General features: G+C 47.8%; 9 protein-coding genes across 9 annotated transcripts; 4 read left to right on the top strand and 5 right to left on the bottom strand.

Annotated features, from left to right (window-relative positions):
• Nucleotides 1-491: 491 nt before the first annotated feature.
• N7487_001856 (uncharacterized protein) lies at nucleotides 492-3,345 on the bottom strand (the record flags this gene model as incomplete). The annotated part of the gene is made up of 2 exons (XM_056869604.1): nucleotides 492-3,122; nucleotides 3,181-3,345. The coding sequence occupies 2 exons, from the start codon at nucleotides 3,343-3,345 to the stop codon at nucleotides 492-494; spliced, it is 2,796 nt and encodes a 931-aa protein (XP_056734388.1).
• Nucleotides 3,346-3,706: 361 nt separating this feature from the next.
• On the top strand, nucleotides 3,707-7,368 carry N7487_001855 (uncharacterized protein; the record flags this gene model as incomplete). Its single annotated transcript, XM_056869603.1, has 4 exons — nucleotides 3,707-3,782; nucleotides 3,833-4,726; nucleotides 4,816-6,602; nucleotides 6,652-7,368. 4 exons carry the CDS (start codon nucleotides 3,707-3,709, stop codon nucleotides 7,366-7,368), a joined length of 3,474 nt encoding a protein of 1,157 aa, XP_056734387.1.
• A 414-nt stretch (nucleotides 7,369-7,782) lies between these two features.
• On the bottom strand, nucleotides 7,783-8,353 carry N7487_001854 (uncharacterized protein; the record flags this gene model as incomplete). The annotated part of the gene is made up of 2 exons (XM_056869602.1): nucleotides 8,203-8,353; nucleotides 7,783-8,080 (listed from the first exon to the last, which is right to left on the bottom strand). Exons 1-2 carry the CDS (start codon nucleotides 8,322-8,324, stop codon nucleotides 7,783-7,785), a joined length of 420 nt encoding a protein of 139 aa, XP_056734386.1. The 5' UTR covers nucleotides 8,325-8,353.
• Nucleotides 8,354-9,052: 699 nt separating this feature from the next.
• On the bottom strand, nucleotides 9,053-10,119 carry N7487_001853 (flavin reductase family protein; the record flags this gene model as incomplete). Its single annotated transcript, XM_056869601.1, has 2 exons — nucleotides 9,053-10,028; nucleotides 10,079-10,119. The coding sequence occupies 2 exons, from the start codon at nucleotides 10,117-10,119 to the stop codon at nucleotides 9,053-9,055; spliced, it is 1,017 nt and encodes a 338-aa protein (XP_056734385.1).
• A 230-nt stretch (nucleotides 10,120-10,349) lies between these two features.
• Nucleotides 10,350-10,996, top strand: N7487_001852 (RidA family protein; the record flags this gene model as incomplete). The annotated part of the gene is made up of 3 exons (XM_056869600.1): nucleotides 10,350-10,503; nucleotides 10,585-10,793; nucleotides 10,850-10,996. 3 exons carry the CDS (start codon nucleotides 10,350-10,352, stop codon nucleotides 10,994-10,996), a joined length of 510 nt encoding a protein of 169 aa, XP_056734384.1.
• A 269-nt stretch (nucleotides 10,997-11,265) lies between these two features.
• On the top strand, nucleotides 11,266-12,842 carry N7487_001851 (uncharacterized protein; the record flags this gene model as incomplete). The annotated part of the gene is made up of 4 exons (XM_056869599.1): nucleotides 11,266-11,949; nucleotides 12,037-12,420; nucleotides 12,479-12,661; nucleotides 12,723-12,842. The coding sequence occupies 4 exons, from the start codon at nucleotides 11,266-11,268 to the stop codon at nucleotides 12,840-12,842; spliced, it is 1,371 nt and encodes a 456-aa protein (XP_056734383.1).
• A 628-nt stretch (nucleotides 12,843-13,470) lies between these two features.
• Nucleotides 13,471-16,650, top strand: N7487_001850 (2-oxoglutarate dehydrogenase family protein; the record flags this gene model as incomplete). Its single annotated transcript, XM_056869598.1, has 3 exons — nucleotides 13,471-13,593; nucleotides 13,659-16,068; nucleotides 16,133-16,650. The coding sequence occupies 3 exons, from the start codon at nucleotides 13,471-13,473 to the stop codon at nucleotides 16,648-16,650; spliced, it is 3,051 nt and encodes a 1,016-aa protein (XP_056734382.1).
• Nucleotides 16,651-16,996: 346 nt separating this feature from the next.
• N7487_001849 (fungal specific transcription factor domain-containing protein) lies at nucleotides 16,997-18,089 on the bottom strand (the record flags this gene model as incomplete). The annotated part of the gene is made up of 4 exons (XM_056869597.1): nucleotides 16,997-17,418; nucleotides 17,470-17,628; nucleotides 17,836-17,880; nucleotides 17,930-18,089. 4 exons carry the CDS (start codon nucleotides 18,087-18,089, stop codon nucleotides 16,997-16,999), a joined length of 786 nt encoding a protein of 261 aa, XP_056734381.1.
• Nucleotides 18,090-19,873: 1,784 nt separating this feature from the next.
• N7487_001848 (putative proline oxidase Put1) lies at nucleotides 19,874-21,207 on the bottom strand (the record flags this gene model as incomplete). The annotated part of the gene is made up of 2 exons (XM_056869596.1): nucleotides 19,874-20,687; nucleotides 20,741-21,207. 2 exons carry the CDS (start codon nucleotides 21,205-21,207, stop codon nucleotides 19,874-19,876), a joined length of 1,281 nt encoding a protein of 426 aa, XP_056734380.1.
• Between the last annotated feature and the right edge of the window lie 942 nt (nucleotides 21,208-22,149).

Raw genomic sequence — 22,149 nt, 5'->3', positions numbered from 1 at the left:
GGGAAAAGAATATGCTAAAATGTCTCTGAACCCCCAGATTCAAGCCAAACTATCGAGTCCCTTTGAGGCCTACTATGTTGGCTAGTCCCACTTAGTTTTCTTTTGTTGTTTCTTCAATATCATAAACAAGTACTCGTTGAATTGATCTAAAATCATGTTCTATGTCAAAATATTTAGAGGGGATGCTTTAACGTTGTAGATCGGTAGAAAATATTTTCGGTGTAAGTCGGTCCCACATATATATCTGCAAGGCTTGATCGTGAACTACCAAAACAACCAAAATAGATTGACCCTTCCCAATTCTAATGTCGAGTCGAATATTGATACATATCTGAACACGCGCAAGGGTGGGATGATTCCTTGTTGCATAGAAATAAATAATTGAAATACTGTGTGGGAACCCAAATATGTATTGTTCGTGTCTTAACTCCTAGGATATTGTCTCCCTCAATAATGAATGTTACAGTATAGAATATGAAATGCACATGGTTTTAAATAATCAGTCTCTCGAATGAGTACTTGCCAACCGCTTTGCGGCGCAGGTAACCAATCTCACGGCTGGTGCGGTTCTTGACCTCGCCCGTCGACTTCTTGGTCTTGGTGCGGGACACATCATTGGAAGCAGCCTTGAGTGACAGTGGTAGCATCTTACCACCAGCATCGCCATCGTAGCCATCCTCTCCCTCACCGGGACGAGTGAAGACCAACAAGTCGGCGCCATTGAGTTTCTCGTAGCGGACCAGGTGGGATGGACCGGACGCATCGGCATCCATCTTGGCCAGGGCATCCTCCGAGGTAGTAGCGGGGGTGGCAACTTGGTCTGCAAAGCGGAGGTACTCGCACAAAACGCCCTTGAGATAAGTAGCCTCTTCCACTCCTGCAAGCGCGGCGGAGACTTCAGACTTCATGTCTGCAATCAATTCCATTTCGCGACTAGCAGCGGCAGTGACCGAGTCGGAGTCTTCAAAGTCACCCGCTGCTGGGATGGCCGAAATCCAACCGGACGGACCCACAGCATCCACAGAGGCAGTGATGAGATCAATGATAACATTGAGAGAAAGGGCGGGAGTAATTTGGTCAAGAGTAATAGGGGTGGGGGGGTTTTCAGTGAACCGAGAAGTGTAACCTCCGGTAGCAAGGGAAAGGCGGAGATGGTGAACCATAGAAATGAGCTCTGTCCGGGAGAGATTGGAGCGGAGGGAATGAACGACGACTGACGCGGGCTGCGAGTGAATCTTTTGGAGGGAGGTGTTCAGGCCAGCGAAGATATCCTTCAGGGTTGCCGTTTCGGCCCCCAGCTGTTTTGAAAGTTCCTGGGTGGGAGTGGCAAGATCACCATTTGTGATCGCGCGAGCTGTCTCCTCAAGAGTTCCAGAGTGGGAACGTGCCTGGTTCAAGAAGGCCTTGAGCGCGTAGGCCAACTCATCGGAGGAAATCAGAGTGGGACCCTCAAGCACTTGGTTGACCTGCTTCAATGAGGGATCTGAATCGAGCAGGGCCTGAATGAATGATCCGGTGGGGAATGGCTGCAAGATGCGTGGCTTGCATGCACGACGGAGCGCAATCTCAACGTTGTCGAGCGACAGATGTCCCAAGCGAATGAGCCAGTCGCAAGTAGTCGGGGGCCACATGGCAACACGGAGTTGAGATGTAGGGGATGCTGACACGGTATCATTTGTGGCAGATTCTTCTATAGCAAAGATTTTTGATAGCAAGAAAAGAGTTGCTTCGGGATTAACATACTGCCCGCGGACCGGGAGCGTTGTGGAGGCATCAGAAGTGCTGAAGTATGTCAGAACAGCATTATCGAACAAGTCAATGTTCTTCGTCTTGGTCGCCTTCTCCACTGTTTTCGTGAGCTGAGTCCATTTCTCAACTTGCTCCGGTGATGTGAGCCGAAGGGAGGCCATGTTGTCAGATCGGTGCTTCTTCGATGCGATATCCCACTGCGCACCAGATGAACCAATACCTCTGCCGATGGCATCGATGAGCAGGCTATCTCTGGTCCGCTTCAGTGAAGAGCTCGGGGCACTAGGGAGAGAGCTCAAGTCAAAGGCAATAAGAGTGTTGCCCTTGGTTGCGACAGCAATCCCAAGCTTAGCGAAGTAGCTGATGAAGTTTGTAGGAGTCTCTGGGGTTGACCCAGTGCTTGACAAAAGATCACCAGCGGGAATACTGCGCTGTACAGAATGGTATTGGGTATCGTAGACCGCCACTAGAGATTGTTGTGCTCCAATCACGGATTGGGGAGAAATGCGCATGACCGAGGAGAATTCCTCATCATCAAGGACGAATTGCGATGTGACACAGGGAGAGTACTGAGAGAGGTCAACATTGATGAAACCCCTCTCGAAGGAAAGATTCAACCCTGCTGAGCCAGAGTGGAAGCTCCATTGCATGGAATTGCCATCGGTGGTTTCTAGGCCGCTCACATCCGGGATGTGGAAAGTTTGTAAATGGCGAAGGCGCTGACTTTCGTCTAACCGCAACTCTGACTTCGCATGCGCGGGGACTGAGAACATCTGCACAATGATGTCCTTGAGGGAGACTCGATCAGTGTTCTTGGGTTGGGATACCAGAAGCAATATAGATGGCTCGTTGGTTCCGGATGTTGTCAGATCGCCCAGCGCCAGTAAAGCCAAATCCTGTCGTCTTTTGAACAAAGCCTTCTTCGCATCATCGAATTCAACCAAAAAGCTGGACTGGACATTGTGAGTAGAGCAAACCTTTGCAATCTCACTGTGCTGAATACTCCATCGTTGGGTCTTCAGATCCGATGACAGCCTACGCACACGGCCATCCTCATGGACTGCCAGGATATCGAATGGGTCCGTCTCTCCTTCAGCATCGGTACTAGAGGGCACGATTCCCACAAAAGTCGTGGGGCTGGTCGAGTCGGTCACGGTGGTAGTAGAAGAAGAAATGACCGGAGCACTTGAGCCGCTACTGCCGATCTCCTCCACAAAGCACTTGATTTGATGTTCCGGCTTGGTGACAGCGGTATAAGTTTGTCTTCGGACTGTCGATTTTTTCGACAACTTCCGGCGAACTGAGCATGGGCGGCAAGAGAAAGTAGATTGCGGTGGGACGGCGTAGGAGGTCACGAGCTTAGGTGTTTGAACCTAGTGAAGATTAGAGTCAGATGCAGCCGAAAGAACGCAGAAGAAGTAGAAAACATACATTGTAAATATTCACAGCCTCGCCATCCACAGCAACTGCGACTTCATAGCGCTTGCGTTTTTTCGCATCGGCGAGACTGAAGACATCGCCGATACGGGTTTTGCCAGTAGAAGCGTGAAGGGGGCGAGGCAATTGCGCCAGGACGGATGGAGACTGTAAATCCATGACGAAATGAATACCAGGAATCAAAAATGGCTTGAGTTCCTGTCCCTTCAAAGCGTGTGATCTTTTTGATGCAGACCCATCCAATTTGGAAATCTGAAAAATTTTCGGGATTACGTCGGGCCGGCATATCCACCCCTAGGCCATATCGGGGTTAGCGCTGGTCCGTGAGGCAGTCAGCCTGACATAAGCAATTAACGCGCCTTTCGCGTCGGACGTGTTTGAAGCTATGGAGATCGACCTAGACTTGATTCTTCATGCAATCGTTCCACACTTACCACCAATATCCTGCCATTTCAATGCTATATCTGAGATACTGTTTGCTCCCTGGTCTCTCTTCGGGGATCAACTGATTGTTCATCACATGAGCATCATATCAAATCTACCGATGGCTATGGGAACTGACGAACAGCAAGTCATACATCCCTTCTTCCGACAAGGTCAGAATGTGACCCATAGCCGCAGGTGAATCCGAGCTTACAATGTCTAGAATTTGGTGTCTCGGTCAAGTCTACACCCTCAAACGAGCCAATCTCGCCCGCAAATACCCACGTACATGAGCTTCGACCGATAAGCAGCCAAAGCTCTACGCATGAGCAAGGGCTCCAGTCCCCGGATAATCACCATCGAAATGTCTCCAAACTAAACGGGGAGACTTCTGTGGATCTCGACGAAGACTTGAATGAGGATCGGAGGAAGAGGCGAAGGACGGACAAAGCCCAAACCACCGAACCCACTACTACTTCCAGTATTGGTCTCTCAGAATGGCTTGGCCATAACGTGACCAAAAGTGTGCTTTTGTCAACTGATCATCCCCTTGAGACCGAAAGTGATTTGTCTCTACCTCACGCCGAGGCTCCGCTGGTGGAGACCCAACTTCCTGCAGATGAAACCCGGCCATTGACACCTGCCGAGAACGAGAAACCAGAGGGTTCAGTCGAAAGAACATCTGCCAGCCAGAAAATTCTCAGACTGAATTCGAAGGGAGGGTTCCTATCGTCACCCGCCTCCAGTCCTCCCCGGGAGACAAAAAAGAGATCGACAGGGAAACGGGGAAGGCCTCGGAAGGTTGAGCGCAAGGTCGTGACGATCAGGTATAGCATCGATAAAGAGAAGAATATCGGGAAGTTGATCAACGATATCCTAGGTGGCCGAGCGGTTCAAAACCCCCCTGTCACTGTACCCTCTGTTCAGCCGCCCAAGGCGAAGAGCCAACCTCGAAAGCCCACACACCCATTCTTCAGCAAGAAATCAACACAGAAACCGGGGCCTACGAGTATGAATGGATCCCAATCGGACAATCCAGATACCAAGGCGAGCGTGCTCCCAAGCCAAACCACAGCTGTGGCCCCAGAAAAGAAGCGGATAGTGGCAGCTTCAGGCAGTTCGTTTGCTAGCTTCCCCCGTCGTGTCTCTAAGTTCGCCGAACTGCTTGATCCCCCTTTGGCCACCGCAAGATCTTGTGCATGTTAGAGACGTTCACCCACCCCCAGATGTTAATGATCGTGCTTGGCATACCACTCAGGACCGAAAAAAAATCCAAGGTCGCAACTATCTCAGTTAGAGACGAAGAAAATGTTCTTCTGGCTGGAACAGCTGAAGCAAGGAGGATCGCCCGCCTGTCCAAGCAGGACCACGATGCTTTAGCTATTCTTCGACATCCCGTGCGACATGTTGCTAGCAGTCAGGTCTTGCATACAGCAATGGAACGACAGATGTCGTGGTCCTCACCAAACCGCCAATTTCCATGGAATTCTTCTAGTCCACCTCTTGCTAGACTTCGATCGGCCCTACTCACATCAGTTTCAGCTTTCGATTGTGCAACCTACGAACCGCATCTTTGGACACACAAGTACGCCCCCCAGTCAGCGGAAGACGTCCTGCAGCTTGGCCGTGAGCCACAGATGCTTCGAGACTGGCTACGGCACCTCAAGATCACAGCAGTGGACACCGGAAAATCATCGAAGGAGAATTCAAAATCGAAATCAAAGCGAGAGAAAAAGGCAAAAAAGCGCCAGAAAGCTGACAAACTCGATGGCTTCGTTGTGTCAAGCGAAGAGGAGGCTTCTGAGATGGACAATCTCTCTGGCTCAGATGACGAGTTAGCGGGCGGCGTGACCACGACGCCTCAACGGACAGTTGTTAGGTCGGGTGACATAGCATCTGATTTACATGGAGCAGAAAGAAAGATCCCAATAACAAATGTGATTCTTCTTAGCGGTCCGGCTGGCTCCGGCAAAACCGCTTCTGTCTATGCCGTTGCAAAAGAGCTTGATTTCGAGGTCTTCGAGATAAACGCTGGAAGCCGACGAAGTGCTCGAGATATGCTGGAGCGAGTCGGAGATATGACGCAAAATCATCTTGTTCATCTCCTCAACGAACCCGAGAATGCCACACGCAGCGACAAGGATGCCGCTAAGCAAAACAAGCTGAAGAGCTTTTTCAAAGGCGCATCCTCGAAAGCTAGCAATCCAGTCTCCCATTCTGGCGAACCTAGCCCCAAACCCGAAACTGCGCCCAAACGCCCCCGGGAGCAAAAACAGTCTTTGATTCTGCTCGAAGAAGCCGACATCCTTTTCGATGAAGACCGGCAGTTCTGGACTGGTGTCTTGACTCTCATCAGTCAATCAAAACGACCGATCATCATCACCTGCAACGATGAGAGTTTAATCCCTACTCAGGATATGTCTCTTCATGCCATATTGCGATACCACAAGCCTGCTCATGACTTTAGCATCGATTACCTGCTTTTGGTTGCCGCGAACGAGGGGCATATGTTAAAGCGAGAAGCCGTCACCAGACTTTATCAAGGATCCGGAATGGATCTGCGTAAGTCATTGATGGATCTGAACTTCTGGTGCCAGATGGGTGTCGGTAGCGAGAAAGCAGGCTTGGATTGGCTGCTTCCTAGTTGGCCACCTGGGTCAAACGTAGATCATAATGGGGATCGACTTCGAGTTTTGAGCCTCAACACCTATGAGCGATATATGGGCTGGTTCAATCGTGATATGATTGTTACCCAAGGCTCGTTGGATGAAGAGACGGAAATCATTCGCAACAGCTTCCGATCGTGGGGTCTCGGCCTGCAAGATTCGGAGGACATGGCTGGGAAGAATGAAATTGAACTTCTGTCTCCTGATCAACTTCAGTCTACTCCCAAGCTAACACAACTTGACATGCTGTGCCGGGAAGCGGATTACTATGACATGAGGAGTTCTCTCGACATCCTTTGCTCCAATATCTCCTTGGACGCGAGAAACGTGAGTGTCATCGATACATCTACCGAAACACCAGCTAATAATTGAACAGGATGCACTTGATATATCCGCCCCAACCCCGCCAGAAGGCTTCAAATCCAACTATCTTGACAATTACCCACTCCTGCATACAGAACTGCGAACAGAGTATTCATCACTCAGTGAAACTGTCAGCGCTACCTTTGGTGCGTTGATAAGCAGAACTTTCCGTCCCGCAACCGCCCAGGACTTAGAATCTTTGTATGCCAACCGGGCCTTGAGCAAAGTCATTGTCTCCGCAATGCCTCCGCAAACCCCTCCAGCCACACTTCCTCAATTCCAGCGCATTTTTGAACCCATCATGCGTGCCAACTACTCAAACCCTACACCAACTGCCCGCCACGCCCCTTCATTCGAGAATGGACTCGCACCGATCACGGAAGATTTGGCCCCGTACATCCGCAGTATCATGGTCTTTGATGGCCGTCTCCATCAATACCGCGAGAGGCTGTTTGCGCTCACAGCGCAGGAACATGGGCGCGGCGAGAAGCGCTCACGCACGACACGTGCTAGTCGTGCGGCCCTTGAAGGAGGTGACAAAGCCTCAACACGCAAGGAGAGGTGGTTCGCTCTAGACACGCCTTACTACAAAGTGCAAGGCACCGCAGGGCCAGAGTGGCAGCATGTTTTGTTCCAAATGGGGTATTTCCATGTCCAACCTATGCTCGAGCCATCCCCCGAGTGCAGTGACCATGTCTTAGGTGACCGAGTCATGGAGACTGCCGAGTGATGGGTCTCGTGTCTCGTCCACGATCCAATGTATTATTTATGAAAACGATCTCAATGATATAGCTACCTGTTTCAAATCTATGCCTGTACTATCTATTATTTACTATTCATACCAGTCTTCGCTTTCGCGTAAAAACATTCGTGTCTATAGGTCGTTTCTACCAGTGGATATTGCGACAAAGTGGGAAAATAATGATTCGCTATTGTGCTATGGCTCAGATCGCTCGAAACTCATAAAGAAACATTGAAAGAGGAGAAGAACCTCGGAAGCCAGTCCATAAGAAGAATATTTGAAGTATCGCAAATCGAAGAAAGCGCCCCCCAACCAGTAGGAACCTAGCGACAGTTAGCATCCAACTTCATTTTGGACACATCATATCCAAACTTACAAGAAACATATCAAACCCCGCACTGACTAGGAAACAACCCTAGTAGCCACGGGCTTCGGCACCTCAGGACTCTGGAACTGAGCAAGGTGATAGGGGCCATGGTCCTGCTTGAAATCATAGATCGACTCGCCGGAGCTACGCCGCGACTCAGAAGCATAGGGACGTCCATTTGATGGTGGTGCTCCCTCCGTGCCGAATCGCTGTGTTGCGTAGCGAGCATAGAAGCCTGAGCTGCGTTTACGGTCTTCTAGGTCTTCACGGTCATCGCGACGCTTGCGCTTGTGGTAGAGGACTATCAGGACGATAAGGGCGGTTATGAAGATACTAAGATATAATTAGTTCTGCTATGGTTGGGCGGTTCAGTGTTGTATGTTGGTTGGATGCATTGATGGATGGATGTATATGTGACGGCGGAAAAGGGCGGTGATGGAGGCGGTGATACTTACACCCCTGATATCGCGGCGGGAATGCCGATGGTCACGGCTGAGCTGGTGGGCTTTGTGCAGCTGGACATGGTTTCGTCGCCATTGCAATCGCGGCGGAAGAGAGTAAGGAGTGTGGGGAGCATAGTGGATGCTTCGTTATGGTTAATGTTTAAAAGAGTGTATTTGATGAGAACCAGGAATAAAGGAGTGAAGGGGTTCTCGGGTCAGAAAGAAAGGATATAAGGGAGTGTGTTGTGCGGATGAAATCTCCAAATAAGTGAATCAGTGAATCAGTTAATAGAATGTCTCAGAGAGAGAGAAAAATAGAAACAAACGGCACAAACGGCATAAATGAGCTTCCTGCGTATCGCCTCTAATGACCCTCGATGTGCGGAGTTTCCCGTACAAAATTGGAGATTTTGATTCGTCCCCAGGCAAAGATGAAAAGGGGGTGGCTTATATCGGGGTCTGATTGAAATATGGGGTTACATTCTTTATTCTATGTTTCTTTAACTGAATTTCTTTTTTTTTTAAACGTTGATTAATTGATACTATAAAATGTGAGCTTATTCTTGTTGTATAGAAGATCCGTGGAGTTTCTCCAAATGATCTTCCTAAATATTAGCACCTTCAGGGATTGTCAGTTCCACTATTGTGTGATCGGCCTCAAATACCTTAGTGGATCGAATTTCAGTCTTCAGGTGGAATAGCTAATTGCTTTTGTTTCACTATGCACGGAATTATGTATTCTGTATAATTCTTTAGGGTTGGCCTGATCGCATGGGTAATTCATGTGTTGGTGCCCGAAAAAATATGGCTAAAAATAGCCTATTCTTCTATTGGATAGTTATATACTTTGTACACAAGATTATCATTTACCAACAGGTTTGGCAGCATCAAGTCTAGCCAAGATCTCACTCTTACCCACCTCATCACTCCACCTCTTGCGCGGTTGCTCAAAAGTTGACCCAATCCGACCATAAGAGATGCCCCCAAGTTGACCAACAGGCCGCAACTTCTCCAAGTTAATATGACTATAATCCTCATTGGCAGTGCCCTCCTTGACCCAGAAACGGGTAGCTTTGATGAGAACAGTAGCAGCGAGGCTCATACCAGGCTGTTGATGATCCGTGAACTCCTTGATATCAATCACCTTGCCCTCGATGTTGAACACCGATTCGGCGACGCGCGAGGGCTTCACGGTGGTCGATGGCGCCTCATGTAGACCGGATACATCCCACTCTGACACGCCATACGGTGCATCAATAGAGGTCGCGTTCACTGCCTCGATCATATTCTCCGACACTGTGTTGATCACACACTCCCCGGTCTCTCGGAGATTATGGTATGTGTCCTTGACCCGACCAGGTCGAGATGAGAATCCCACAATGAACATTGGGGGATCGTGATCGATGACTTGGAAGTAACTGAATGGAGAAAGGTTCTTTTCACCCTTGGAATTGACGGTGCTGAGGAACCCCACTGGTCGAGGCGCAATCCCTGAAACAAGGAGGCGGTAGTTGTTGATCATCGGGCGATCTGAGGCGTAGGGGTCGATTTCATGATGTTTTCCTGCCAGACTGGCTCCATTGTTGGGTACTCCTTGCCCATACTCCCAGTTGGGATTTGGGGATTTTGTTACTTCAATGGGCTTAGAATGATCAAAGTCTGGTCGCTTGGCTTGGATTTCGTCGAAATTGCTACTGTCTTGAACGACTTGGTAATTTTTTTGTGCTGCAGCAGTTTCAGCTTCTGATACCGCGGCCGTTGCAGAAGAACCCATTCTCAGTTGGTTCAATGAATGAGATCCAATGCGAGATACAGAGATGGGAGTAAAATTTCCAGTCCTGGGTTCAGGTTAGATACTGGTCGGACTTGCGAGCAAAGTTTGACATACCGGTTAGATATAAAGCGGCCAATTGCTCTTGTGTGAGTCATCTTAGATCGAAGACAGTATATTTGGCAGAATGACGAGATTAATGCGACAGTGATGCTCATATAAAACTATTTGATATCTCTTTCGAGATACCGAAAAAGTCGGGTACACCTGCCGAGAATCGGGATCCCGCTCCGACATCTTCACGATAAGGTATCTTTTGACCGAGGGGTCGAACCTCAACAACAACCTCCACGACTACCATTACTTCTTCGTATTCAATCAATCAATCATGTTCAGCCGAAACACATGCGCTGCTCTCAGAAGAGCTCGAGTTCTATCAAATCAACTTGCTCGAACCGCTAGTCCTCGAATCCAATGTATATCGTCTAGTGCGCCGAAGCACACTATGGTAACCAGCGTGCAGACGAACGAGGCATATGCACGTAAGTTTCCGGAGTAAAACCCCTGATATTCTATAACTGACAACACATTTAGCCTTTGCTCATTATGTATGTACAATCAAGGACGGAAGAGAAAAGATTGTCTAACAAATTCGCAGTCACAAGCGATTAAAGCCGCCGGTCAAGTCTGGCTCTCTGGGCAGATACCCGCAGATGCACAGGGGAAATTGATTAAAGGCACAATGACTGAGCAGACTCAAGCTATAATTAAGAATACCGAAGCCATTCTAAAGGCATCGGGGACTGGGTTAGACAGGGTTGTCAAAGTAGTGGTGAGTGTTGAAACACGCAATCCCTAGTATTTATTCGATAACTAATACCCTGGCAGGTATATGTTAAAGATGCTAATGTGATGCCGGAATTTGCTTCTGTTTATGACGCTGCATTCCCGCATCGCCCTGCACGGTCTATGGTTGAAGTGTCTAAGCTGCCTGCTGGGGTGGATATCCAGGTGGATTTTATTGCTGTCGTTTAGATCAATTAGCATAGGATTAAATTAGAGTAGAATCGCAAAGTCTAGACCAATAGAGAAATCAATCTCCAAGAAATACCAGCTTTTAGGGCTAGGCCGCTTATGTCGTTGGTTACGTCGTCGGCATTGTGACAAAACGCCGAATCTAGCGGCAAGAGGGCCCGGATTTTTTTAATCACTCATTCCGAGACAAAGTCAAATCAGCTTGGACTGTTTATTAATAAAAATGAACCCACCTTCGTTGTCTCCCCAATTTCAATCCACTGGGTGTAATGGCGCTGCGTTGGACATCCCATGCGGCCTTCCGGCTTCCCACTAGGCTGAGAGGTGTCCCAGGGCATGTCGCCCTTCCGGCTATCTCTTCTGCCCTTGCCAAATCTGGCCATAGCCAAGTGAGACATTTCCCATTGCAGGTCCGTACTTTCAGCAGTTCTTTGTGCAAGCATGATGGCAAGATTGTCGTGCGAGTCCCGCAGATGGCAGAGTCAATTACAGAGGGAACCCTTAATCAGTTTTCTAAGAAAGTCGGGGACTTCATCGAAGCGGACGAGGAACTGGCCACGATTGAAACCGACAAAATCGATGTCTCTGTGAATGCCCCGCAGGCGGGAATCATCCAGCAGCTGTTCGTTGCCGAGGGAGATGTAGTCAACGTTGATCAAGAAATCGCAGAGATCCAGGCCGGAGAAAAACAGTCTGCAAGTCAAAATGAAATGGAAAGCTCCAAGGCTTCGGAAGAAATTGCCGATGTGTCGTCAAAATCGCAAGATGAGACCGCGGGTCATACTTCGTCGCCCGCGTTGGATAAAGCAACACCGGAGGACTTAGAGTCAACGCCTGATGTGGCTCCTCACAAGGAGCCTATTCAGAAGGCAGAAAAGCCTAGTGCAAATCCTTCATCTACTGCAAAGTCCCATCCGTCCTGGGGATTTAAGCCCAGCCGCGCAGAAGAGAAGGTAAGTACACACTGTTTCTTCTTGCGATATACTTCAAGACCAAAATAAAATCCCACTGTAAACTAACACCGAATAATCGTCACATAGGTTAAAATGACTCGAATCCGAAAGCGCACGGCACAACGCCTCAAAGAATCGCAGAATACCGCCGCCTTCTTGACCACCTTTAACGAAGTCGACATGTCCCGACTAATTGAACTCCGAAAGAACAACAAAGAGACAGTCATGGAAAAACATGGCGTTAAGCTCGGATTTATGGGATTCATGGCTCGGGCATCTGCGTTGGCTCTGAAAGAGATCCCTGCCGTAAATGCAGCCATTGAAAACGACGATACTATCGTGTATCGGGACTACGTCGACCTCAGCATTGCTGCATCTATCCCGAAGGGGCTTGTCACGCCCGTAGTGCGGAATATTGAATCCATGGGAATCTTGCAGATAGAGAAAGCGATTGGAGGAATGGTGAAGAAGGTCAGTACTTTGTCTTGTCCTTTGAGGAAGCAGCCGCTGATATGTGGGGTTGATTCAGGCTCGGGATGGCAAGCTGACTATGGATGATATGACCGGTGGAAGTTTCACAATCAGCAACAGTGGAGTCTGGGGATCGCTCTTCGGAACACCAATTATCAATCTACCCCAGACAGCGGTGTTGGGAACCTACGGCACTATGGATAGACCTGTCGCGGTCAATGGACAAGTTGAGATCCGTCCCGTAAGTGTATTTCAGTGAGAATGTCGTTACTCTTTGATTCTAATCATATTACTCTCACAAGATGATGTATGTTGCCCTGACTTATGATCACCGGATCATTGATGGACGGGAGGCAGTCAAGTTCTTAGTCCTGGTGAAGAAGTACTTGGAGTATCCAGAGACTATGATGCTTGAGCTATAGATTTGGGAATAGTTGATCTGGTAGAAGACTGAATTAATGGCCGTCATATTTCTTTTCTGCCTCTGTTATACTTAGATTAGCTGGAATTTGATTACCGGCTTGAATTTCGAGCCTTCCACACTAAATACAGCGAGCGTACACCTAGAAATCTGAACCAGTATGAACCATTAGGGACTAAAAGTCACCAACAACCTGACTCTGGGGATTTATTTTAGGCATATCATGAATTGAATCCAATGCCTGCAGTAAGTAATCCGCACTGCAGAACCCGCCCATCCAATAAAGTTCAATTACAGTCCCAAGCCATACCTCTTTAGTAGATGGAAGGCTTTCCCTCTGCAGCAAATGTGCCCGATCGTCTGCCTCCTGATACACATGTCGGAACCCTTGTCCGATGTTTTGCGGTTACTTGCCGGTTATATGGCAAAACAGAATTTCACCGAAGCCCCTCATACTCCAGAGAGAAAATAGATGATTATATTCGCTCTTTTGGGGTTGCGCATTGGATTTTAAAATGTTTCCTCCTCTTTCCCGCTCCTATCAATCCTGCGCTATTCGCTCTGGGCCCCTTTTAGGTCGTTTCCATGTACAGAAAGGAGTATAAGGTCTCTATTCTTTGATTTTCATCATGTACCTTCTGAGATCTCCCCTAAACCAGGGTGTTGGCCGTCTAGGTACAGGATGTCGGAGACAAGCAATTGGAAGTCATCGTTTGAGGCCATGCTGGAAAATTTATACACAAAAGCGTCGTGTATGATCCACTTGGTTTGACTCGAATTGCAATGTTATAGCACAAACTAATTGAGATTTTTATAGCTTCACCTAGACAGCTTTCTGCAAGGAAATTCCGCAGATTATATGGAAGACATGTATACGGAATGGCGGAGGGACCCTGCTTCAGTTGATGCCTCATGGAAAGGATATTTTGAGGCAATCGAAGCTGGGAAGCAGCCACCTGAACATTTACTTCAACCTCCCCAGGATGTATCGTTTGAATGGGGCCCAGGGACCTCGCCAATGCTTCCAGGCCTGAATATTTCCGCGAAAAACCTGCCCATTCCCTCAAGAGCAGGTGACGATCAAGCCAGAATACAGCGACTTGTTCGAGCATTCCAGGACTTTGGTTACCAGATGGCAAAGACCAACCCCCTGGATCTACCAGACAAACCACCGTCACCACCAGAACTCCAACTGGGTTTCTATGGCTTTACCGAGAAAGACTTGGAACGAGAGTTTGCAATAGGACCCCAAGTTCTCCCTTCATTTAGATCAACAAACCACCAATACATGACTCTCCGTGGTATCCTCAAGGCATGCGAATCCATTTATTGTGGCTCGATTGGGGCTGAGTATTTACACACCGCAACCCATGAGGAGCGAGACTGGATTCGTGAGCGAATTGAATCCCCCAGACCATATCAGTTCCCAGCAGAGGAAAAGAAGAAAATCCTAGACCGGCTGGTGTGGTCTACAAATTTCGAGAAATTCCTCGCTGCCAAATTTCCGAACGCAAAACGGTTCGGACTCGAGGGCGTCGAGAGCCAGCTTCCAGCGGTGAAGGCAGTGATCGATGCCTCCGCAGAGCATGGTGTGCGAAATATCATATTCCCATGCTGTCATCGTGGGAAATTGAATGTTCTGAGCAATCTCACACGAAAGCCAAATGAACTGATTTTCAACGAGTTCTTGGGCGAATTGAAATCCCGACATGGTATTCCAGGAGATGTGAAGTACCATCTGGGAATGAACTACGAGCGTGAGACACCCACCGGAAAGAAGGTCAATATTTCTATCCTCCCAAATCCATCCCATTTGGAAGCCCAGGATCCCGTTGCTCAGGGTATGGCCCGAGCTGTGCAGCAGCAGAATAAAGAAGACCGAGCATCAACTATGGTCTTTAACAGTCACACCGATGCTGCATTTTCCGGACAGGGGGTCATCTATGAAACTTTGGGACTATCTGGGTTGAAGTCGTATGAGACTGGCGGAACTATCCATTTGATCGTCAACAATCAAGTCGGATTCACCACAGACCCGGAGTCTGCACGAACATCATCCAATGTATCTGACATAGCAAAGGGCATCAGCGCACCTGTTTTCCACGTCAATGCCGATGATGTTGAAGCTGTTGTGTTTGTCTGCAAGCTCGCGGTAGACTACCGTGCCAAATTCGCGAAAGACTGTTTCGTCGATATGATCTGTTATCGGAAGAATGGACACAACGAGATGGATCAGCCGTCTTTTACGCAGCCCTTGATGTATCAGCAAATTGCAAACAAAATCACCCAATTGGACCTTTACACCACCAAGCTAGCACTAGAAGGAGTGGTCACTCGTGGACAAGTCACGCAGATGGAAGCAGACGTGTGGTCGAAACTGAGCGAGAGCCTCGCAAATGCCAGGAATTCACAGACCCTCGAACGCGAATATCTCACACCACCATGGAAAGACATGAAAAAGCCCAATGAAGTGTCTCGGGAAGTCTATCTGGCCAAATCAACCTCTATCACGCAAGATCTCGTCAATACGGTGGCAAGTAAGATGGGTATCCCAGAGCAACCGTTCACCCTGCACAAAAGCTTGCCTAAAGTCCTCCAAAAGCGACAACAAAGTTTAACGGAGGGAAGAGAAATTGACTGGGCTACGGCAGAGGCCCTGGCAATGGGAAGTCTGTGTCTCGAAGGTCATCATGTGCGGATTTCAGGCCAAGATGTCGAGCGTGGCACATTCTCGCAGCGTCACGCAGTGCTCCATGACCAAAATAGCGGGTCAACATTTACTCCTCTCGACTCACTGAGTCCCAGCCAAGCCCGATTTACAGTTGGAAATTCTTCCCTCAGTGAATTCGGGGTCATGGGGTTCGATTACGGATACTCTTGTATGCACCCTAATGCGTTGGTGATGTGGGAGGCACAATTTGGCGATTTTGCAAATAATGCCCAATGCATAATTGATCAGTTCATTTCATCTGGCGAGTCCAAATGGTTACTGAGATCTGGTCTTGTATTGTCTCTACCTCACGGGTTTGATGGACAAGGATCTGAGCATTCCTCTGCTCGTATGGAACGCTTCCTACAGTTGTGTAATGAGGATGCTCGCTTCTTCCCATCGCCAGAGAAATTGGCGAGACAGCATCAAGATGCCAATATTCAAGTTGTATACATGACTACTCCTGCAAACATGTTCCACGTGCTCAGACGACAGCTACACCGTGAGTTCAGAAAACGTATGTTCTTGCCCTATCTGCGATATGGAAATCATTGCTTACCAGAATACCTACATGTATCTAGCACTGATTATGTTCTTCTCAAAATCCCTTCTTCGGAACCCGATGGCAAAATCCAACATTGGGGATTTCATGGGAGACTCAAAATTCCAGCCTCTGATTCCAGACCCGGCCCATGGGAAATCCATTTCTAACCCTTCTGATATCAAGCGAGTGATATACTGCACGGGACAAGTCTACATGGCCCTGTCAAAGTATCGTGAGGCCCATAACATTACGGATACAGCCATCACCCGCATTGAACAACTTCATCCATTCCCTTGGGAGCAGGTAAAAGAAAATCTCGAGCAGTACCCGAGCGCCTCGGATTTCGTATGGTGTCAAGAGGAATCCCTCAATGACGGCCCATGGGCATTCGCTCGAAGCCGACTTGAGACTATCTTTGATACGACGGAGCAACACAGGGGCCGTCGGGTACGCTTTGCGGGGCGCGAAGCAACGGCTAGTGTGGCTACAGGGTTCGTCAAGGAACATCATGCGCAAGAAGCTGCTTTGCTGAGGGATGCTTTCCAATCTCTCTAAATTGGATCTAGTGCAGTTTCTCGCTTGAATACGATAAGAAATGAATATGAAGTGCCCTAAGTGATTTCCTGCTCTTATTCTAACATCTTTAATATGTTCCTTCTTTTATCCATACGATATAAGGTGGTTTATGTATTGACCCAGGCTGAGAAATTAAGCCTAGTTCTAAATTTATGAACTTCATTATATATATTTATGCCAACGACTCCAGTGAAAACTGGAAACTGGGAGTTTCTATGATCAATTGACTCTCTCTAATAGAAAATCTACTTGTTCGGCAATTTTAACTTTCATAAATTCTCGTAAAAGGTCGTATAGTTAGTTGGCCTTGAATAGTTGCGATATATCAAACCCCAACAGATCGCATGATCCCTTCCACATCTAATTGATCTGCAAGATCCAATAATTCTCGCGGGGGAAGACTGACAGATGAATTGAGTCCCAGTAGATCCCACTCAAACTCTTCGTGATCGAACGCATACGGTTCTTCTTCGTTAATTTCATTGCTTTCATCCAGATTGACCTGCGGGGGCAAAGGGTGATTTGCCAATTTCGGCGTCAAAGGTGCGAGTATTTGCTCTAATTGCCTAAGTTCAAGCCTGCGAAGTGGTGCAGCTAGATTACCCTTTGAAATAAGTTTATCGAGCACTAGTGTCAGGTTGTCGCACCAAGTATCGTTCGAGATCACCGACGGGGCAATTGCACGGATTAGGTAGAGAACAAACGCAGATGATGATGCGTCTTCGACTTGGAACGGTAAAAATGCGTCTGTAGACTAGAATTAGTATCAAGATGTTTCAATATAGCTAGCAGACATACCCATCAAGTCATCATCCGCTAAAGTACGAAGGGTCTGAAGGATAGTCTGGGCGGAATCGGCGCAGCATTGTAACAGGGATGCAACAGGTGAGGATAACCCGATCGTCTGAGAGTTTTGTCTCTCTGTTTGTTCAATATGCATGTGAAGTGCGCACATCACTAGCGGTCTTGTTGTAAGTACCACACACTGCTGTTGTTAGCTTATGGCGAGATAAATCGTTCGCAGGGAACCCACGTGATGATGAGCCAGCATCAATCGAATCGCCATTTTTGAGGCACGACTAATTAATCCGTGGAAATGAGCATTTAAAAACGCAGTTAAATCGTATGAAAGATCGGCAATACTGTGAAGAATGGATTGTGTACTTCGAATGAGCGTGTCATCGGAATCGTTTCCAACCCCGTAAACAGCTAGATCTTGTTAGCATTACATCCAACGTCAATCGACTAAAAGACTCACTTGTCAGAATAGTGGCCATAAGTCGGGAAAGCCGAACATGCAGCGTCAAGTTAATTTGCTCAACTGAATCATCCATCTCTGCTGGCAATTTAACCGTGATATCCTCATCCCTAATTGAGCTGGGGGCACCGATTAAAGCAGAGAATTCTCGGTCCAGCATATAAACCACCCAGAATATTGTTCTGCATCGTTTGGAGAGCTGGGGTCCACATATCTCCTCTGGTACATGCCTGTGTATTCCTTCGATGATACAGCCTCGTAGGGCGTGCCCAATCTGTTCACACAATTAGATAATTCAGTAACAGTGAGATATGAATAAACCCACATGTTGAAAGGCCGCTCTTCTCATATCTATTGACTGGAGATACACTGCCCCTAGGCTGAGTGCTTGGATACAGCCCAAAGGGTCTTCGTCAACTCCCGATAAATCAGGCAACAGAGCCATCGCCCGCGATGCATATTGATGACCAGGCGGTGTTCCAGAAGGATTCTTCTGAATCAAGAACGCCTTTCCAAAAGCAAGAACAAGTAAGTATTGGCAGTACCAAGGTCTCTTGGAAGCAGCTTTCGCTGGGGGGTCCCGGTAGAATTCATGCAGGTCCTGCAAATAAGCAGTTTCATCAATCATAAAAGAAAGAAAGCCAAAATAGAATTTGACTGTGTTGAATAAGAAAAGTGCATAGTCCAACGGTGGCAGATTAGTGACGTCAGGTACTTCGTCTGGGGGATATGGTCGCCAGGTCAACTTGAAAGCCACGCCATCAATGTGAAATGGATCTGGCGGACAGTTTGATTCAGGCACCTTTCTTCCTATCAAAGCAAGGACACGGCGACAAAATGACCACGACGATGTTGGCCCCATGTACCCTTCAATATCCGAGTCAGTAATGAAGTGGCGCGATACAATAGACTAATTACTCACAAAATCGGCCATCTGGTGTCTGGGCAAAAGATGGATCCCGATCAACCAAAGGATTCCGGGAGAACCTTGATCGGTTATGATCTTGTTCGGCGCTACTGTTTGTCTCATGCTCTCTCTGAGGAGTCTCTGGGGTATGCAGGGGCGGGCCCATCCCTAGAAGCAAGCCATGATCAACACACCGAATACACATTCGGAGAATGGTTATAGCATACCAATTGGCATTGAACGCCATCCAATATCTTGTTGGTTATCTAGCAGTGTGCTAGATGCTTGAGGGGTTGGAGGAATATTAATATTATCGTCGCCGGTGAACAGTGTACCTCCTAGAGGACTATGGTCAAGAGGTGCCGGATGCCCATGTCGTCCCGAGTTTGCACTTCTGGATATGTGCTCCTCTAGCTCTCGCAAGTACCTATTATGGATTAGCACGTACTTGTGCAGCCAGGTGGAGCTATTTACCGTTCCGACACGGAGACCCGGACCTCCTCCACGGGAAAGTGACAATGCTTTTTCTTCCGCGCACATCTTGTGCAAGGGCTGACCCCCGAGCATTTGACCTTCATTGATCGACATCTCTCACAGCTTTTTTTTTATATAAAATGTAAGTTGTATATTCTACTTTGGGACATATTAAAGATTCTGACTCACGCCTTCTGGCACTTTTTCGTTTTTGCTTTGCTAGATGTTGCAGGCATACCGGATTAGGATACCGGGATGAAGTATAGAACAATTTTGAAGATTGTCTGTGCTACCGGGGCAACTCTCCGATATCAATGGCCTTGCAGTGTGCGGGGTAGAGATGGGAGAGCAGGTACAATCAGTCGGGATGTCCTTCCGACTTTTCTTATCAGAGATAACAGCGCCTCCGATGTCGTCTATCACGAACTATCACATGATTGGTGTGGCCCTAATGGGATAGACTTTGCCGTGATCTATTTGGCTTGGTGCATGGATTGTGCATATATACTAGGTTCCAATAGTTTGATTGGTTATATTGTGCATTGGGTATCTAGCCACTAACCTCATCCGACAATCCTTCGCCACAACTCACGACGTAATGCGGTCAACATGTGCTGTGTTCGTTCCACTGCCCCGCGATTCTCGATTGCTCGGCGGTGTAGATATCCCATGCACTCAGCAACTGAACCCCAACACATGCATTTGAAAGCTTTTGGTACGGTCAAGTTGGCGGCGGATGATTGTTCGAGGGCACGTTCATAGTTTTGCACCAGCTCACAACTGAGCTCGTCAGCCATGCCTTGGATTTGTCCACATTCTAACATGACTGTGGGTTGGTTGGCGAGGAGCCGATTCTGATGTGTGGCAATTGCTTTGGTTACACTAGCAGCGTTGTGGGTGGCAAGGAAAAGAGCGGCCTTGGGGAATGGAAGGCTCTCCTTCCCAGCAGGCATTCTTCGACAAAGCAAGGTGTCTGCAATGAGATCGTAGGATCGATCTGTATCGGCCTGTGTATCATGAATGAGAGAGCGGGTCTCATGCTCAATATATGCCCCTCGGACCAACTTGATACCTAGAGACCAGCCCTCTTGCGCAGCCAAGGTAAGATGATGGTCAAGGTTCGCCTTCGACCCCTTGAGATAGCCCTGAATAGTGTTGTAAACGATTGGGGCTTCAGATTTGTTATGTCTGCGCATCACTTCGATGGCCCAGTCATCAAGGCCATGTTGCAAGACTTGCTGTTCTGCATCCAACCAGAGACGTGAGCCCTGTTTTTCTGTCGCAATGCAAATCTCATCCATGGCTTTAACCAGAGGCTCTGGCATACTCTGGCGTGCTGCCATTGCATCCACTGAAATAGGACCGGCACCTGTCAATCTAGAACAAAATATCAGATTCCATTGGACGATAATTCAGGGCTTCATACTTACTTCACGGCAAGGAAGTCACCCGGCCCAACCATACGTAGTGTCTCCAATGTTCCCTCCTTCCACTCGTCAATCATTTGATAGCATTTTTCGCTGTATTCTGATGCGCCAGACGCATTGGTCGAAAGCATTTCTTCCTGATCCAGCACTATCTCCTTCGAATACCCCAAGATGACGCCCTGGTATCCCATCTTCTTAATGTCTGCCACGGTTTTTGAGACTTCCTTTCTATTCACTCCAGCACAAAAGTGATTGTAGACCGTCCAGCGAAGAAATTTGTTCAAAGGGAGGTTTCGATCTGGGTTCAATAGTGCGGATTTTGATGTCGCAAGGATACTCATTACGGCTAGAGCAGGTCGTAAGAATAACTTGGATGTCATCAAGGATGTCAAGAGCAATGACCGTAGCAATAATCTTGTCGGGATTCGGGCCATAGATGAGACCTCGACGGGCGGTTTGATTGCCGGCATGACGGCGGCATCATGGAAGTGGGATTTTGTCGAATGAAGTCGACAACATAAGGTCGGTGAAATTCGAACTGAGAAACCATGAGGGGTCCTCATAGAAGTAGAACGAGGTATCATCTTGGTTTAAGTCAGGGATGCAAATAGATGAGTCTAAAGTCGCACTTGTGTTTTATAAGGAGTTCAAGTTTGCAATATCTTTCATTCAACTCAGGTCATGGAATACTATTTGAAGCGAACACTTCTTCTACTCTCTGTGTTACTTTATCAGACCGCTACCACCTACCTAACTGTCCGTCACCGATAGTCAGCCGGTCTTTCATCGGAGGCGTCCTCCGACAGAGGGAGGGGTTCCCGGACCAGGAATCCTGTCCCGCGATGCCAACTCATCGTTGCTTCCTCGGGGCTTTGTGCTATCATTGAACGGCCTAGCACGGTAGATCCGTACATTATCATTGCTCAAGTTCCTGCACTGGCCCAGTTCGAGGCTGTAATGTTGATTTGCATTACGTTTTAGAGATAGACCTGCCCAAGTGGGGTTGGTCAATGACAGTCTTGTGATAAACTATTTGACTTTCAGTGTTACGAGGCGCTCATATATCTTTCGTGTCGGTGATTAGGTTCCGATGTTATTCTTCAATGCTATCTGGTGCTATCAGTGGTTTCTCTCACACCTCAGGACAGAACCTTGGAAGTCCAATCCCTGTTAGTATGGTATTGGAAGATATGTACTCTCACTACGATACGGAAAAGGAAAAGGACTTGAAAAATAACATAACCCATATTGGAGTATTATCTTAAATGTCAAATCTGTAATATGATACTTAGATTATCCAATTTATAAGTCGTCGTCAGAGACCGCGCAAAAGGCGAGTCTCAGTTTCATATAGTAAATCATGCATATATCCTTACGGATCTGTTTCTGAAAACACAACCAGAACTACATAC

The sequence above is a fragment of the Penicillium crustosum genome (genome assembly GCF_028827405.1).
Source record: "Penicillium crustosum strain IBT 35664 chromosome Unknown utg000001l_segment0_segment0, whole genome shotgun sequence".
Classification (NCBI taxonomy): Eukaryota; Fungi; Ascomycota; class Eurotiomycetes; order Eurotiales; family Aspergillaceae; genus Penicillium; species Penicillium crustosum.
This window is presented reverse-complemented; position numbering and strand designations above follow the sequence as displayed.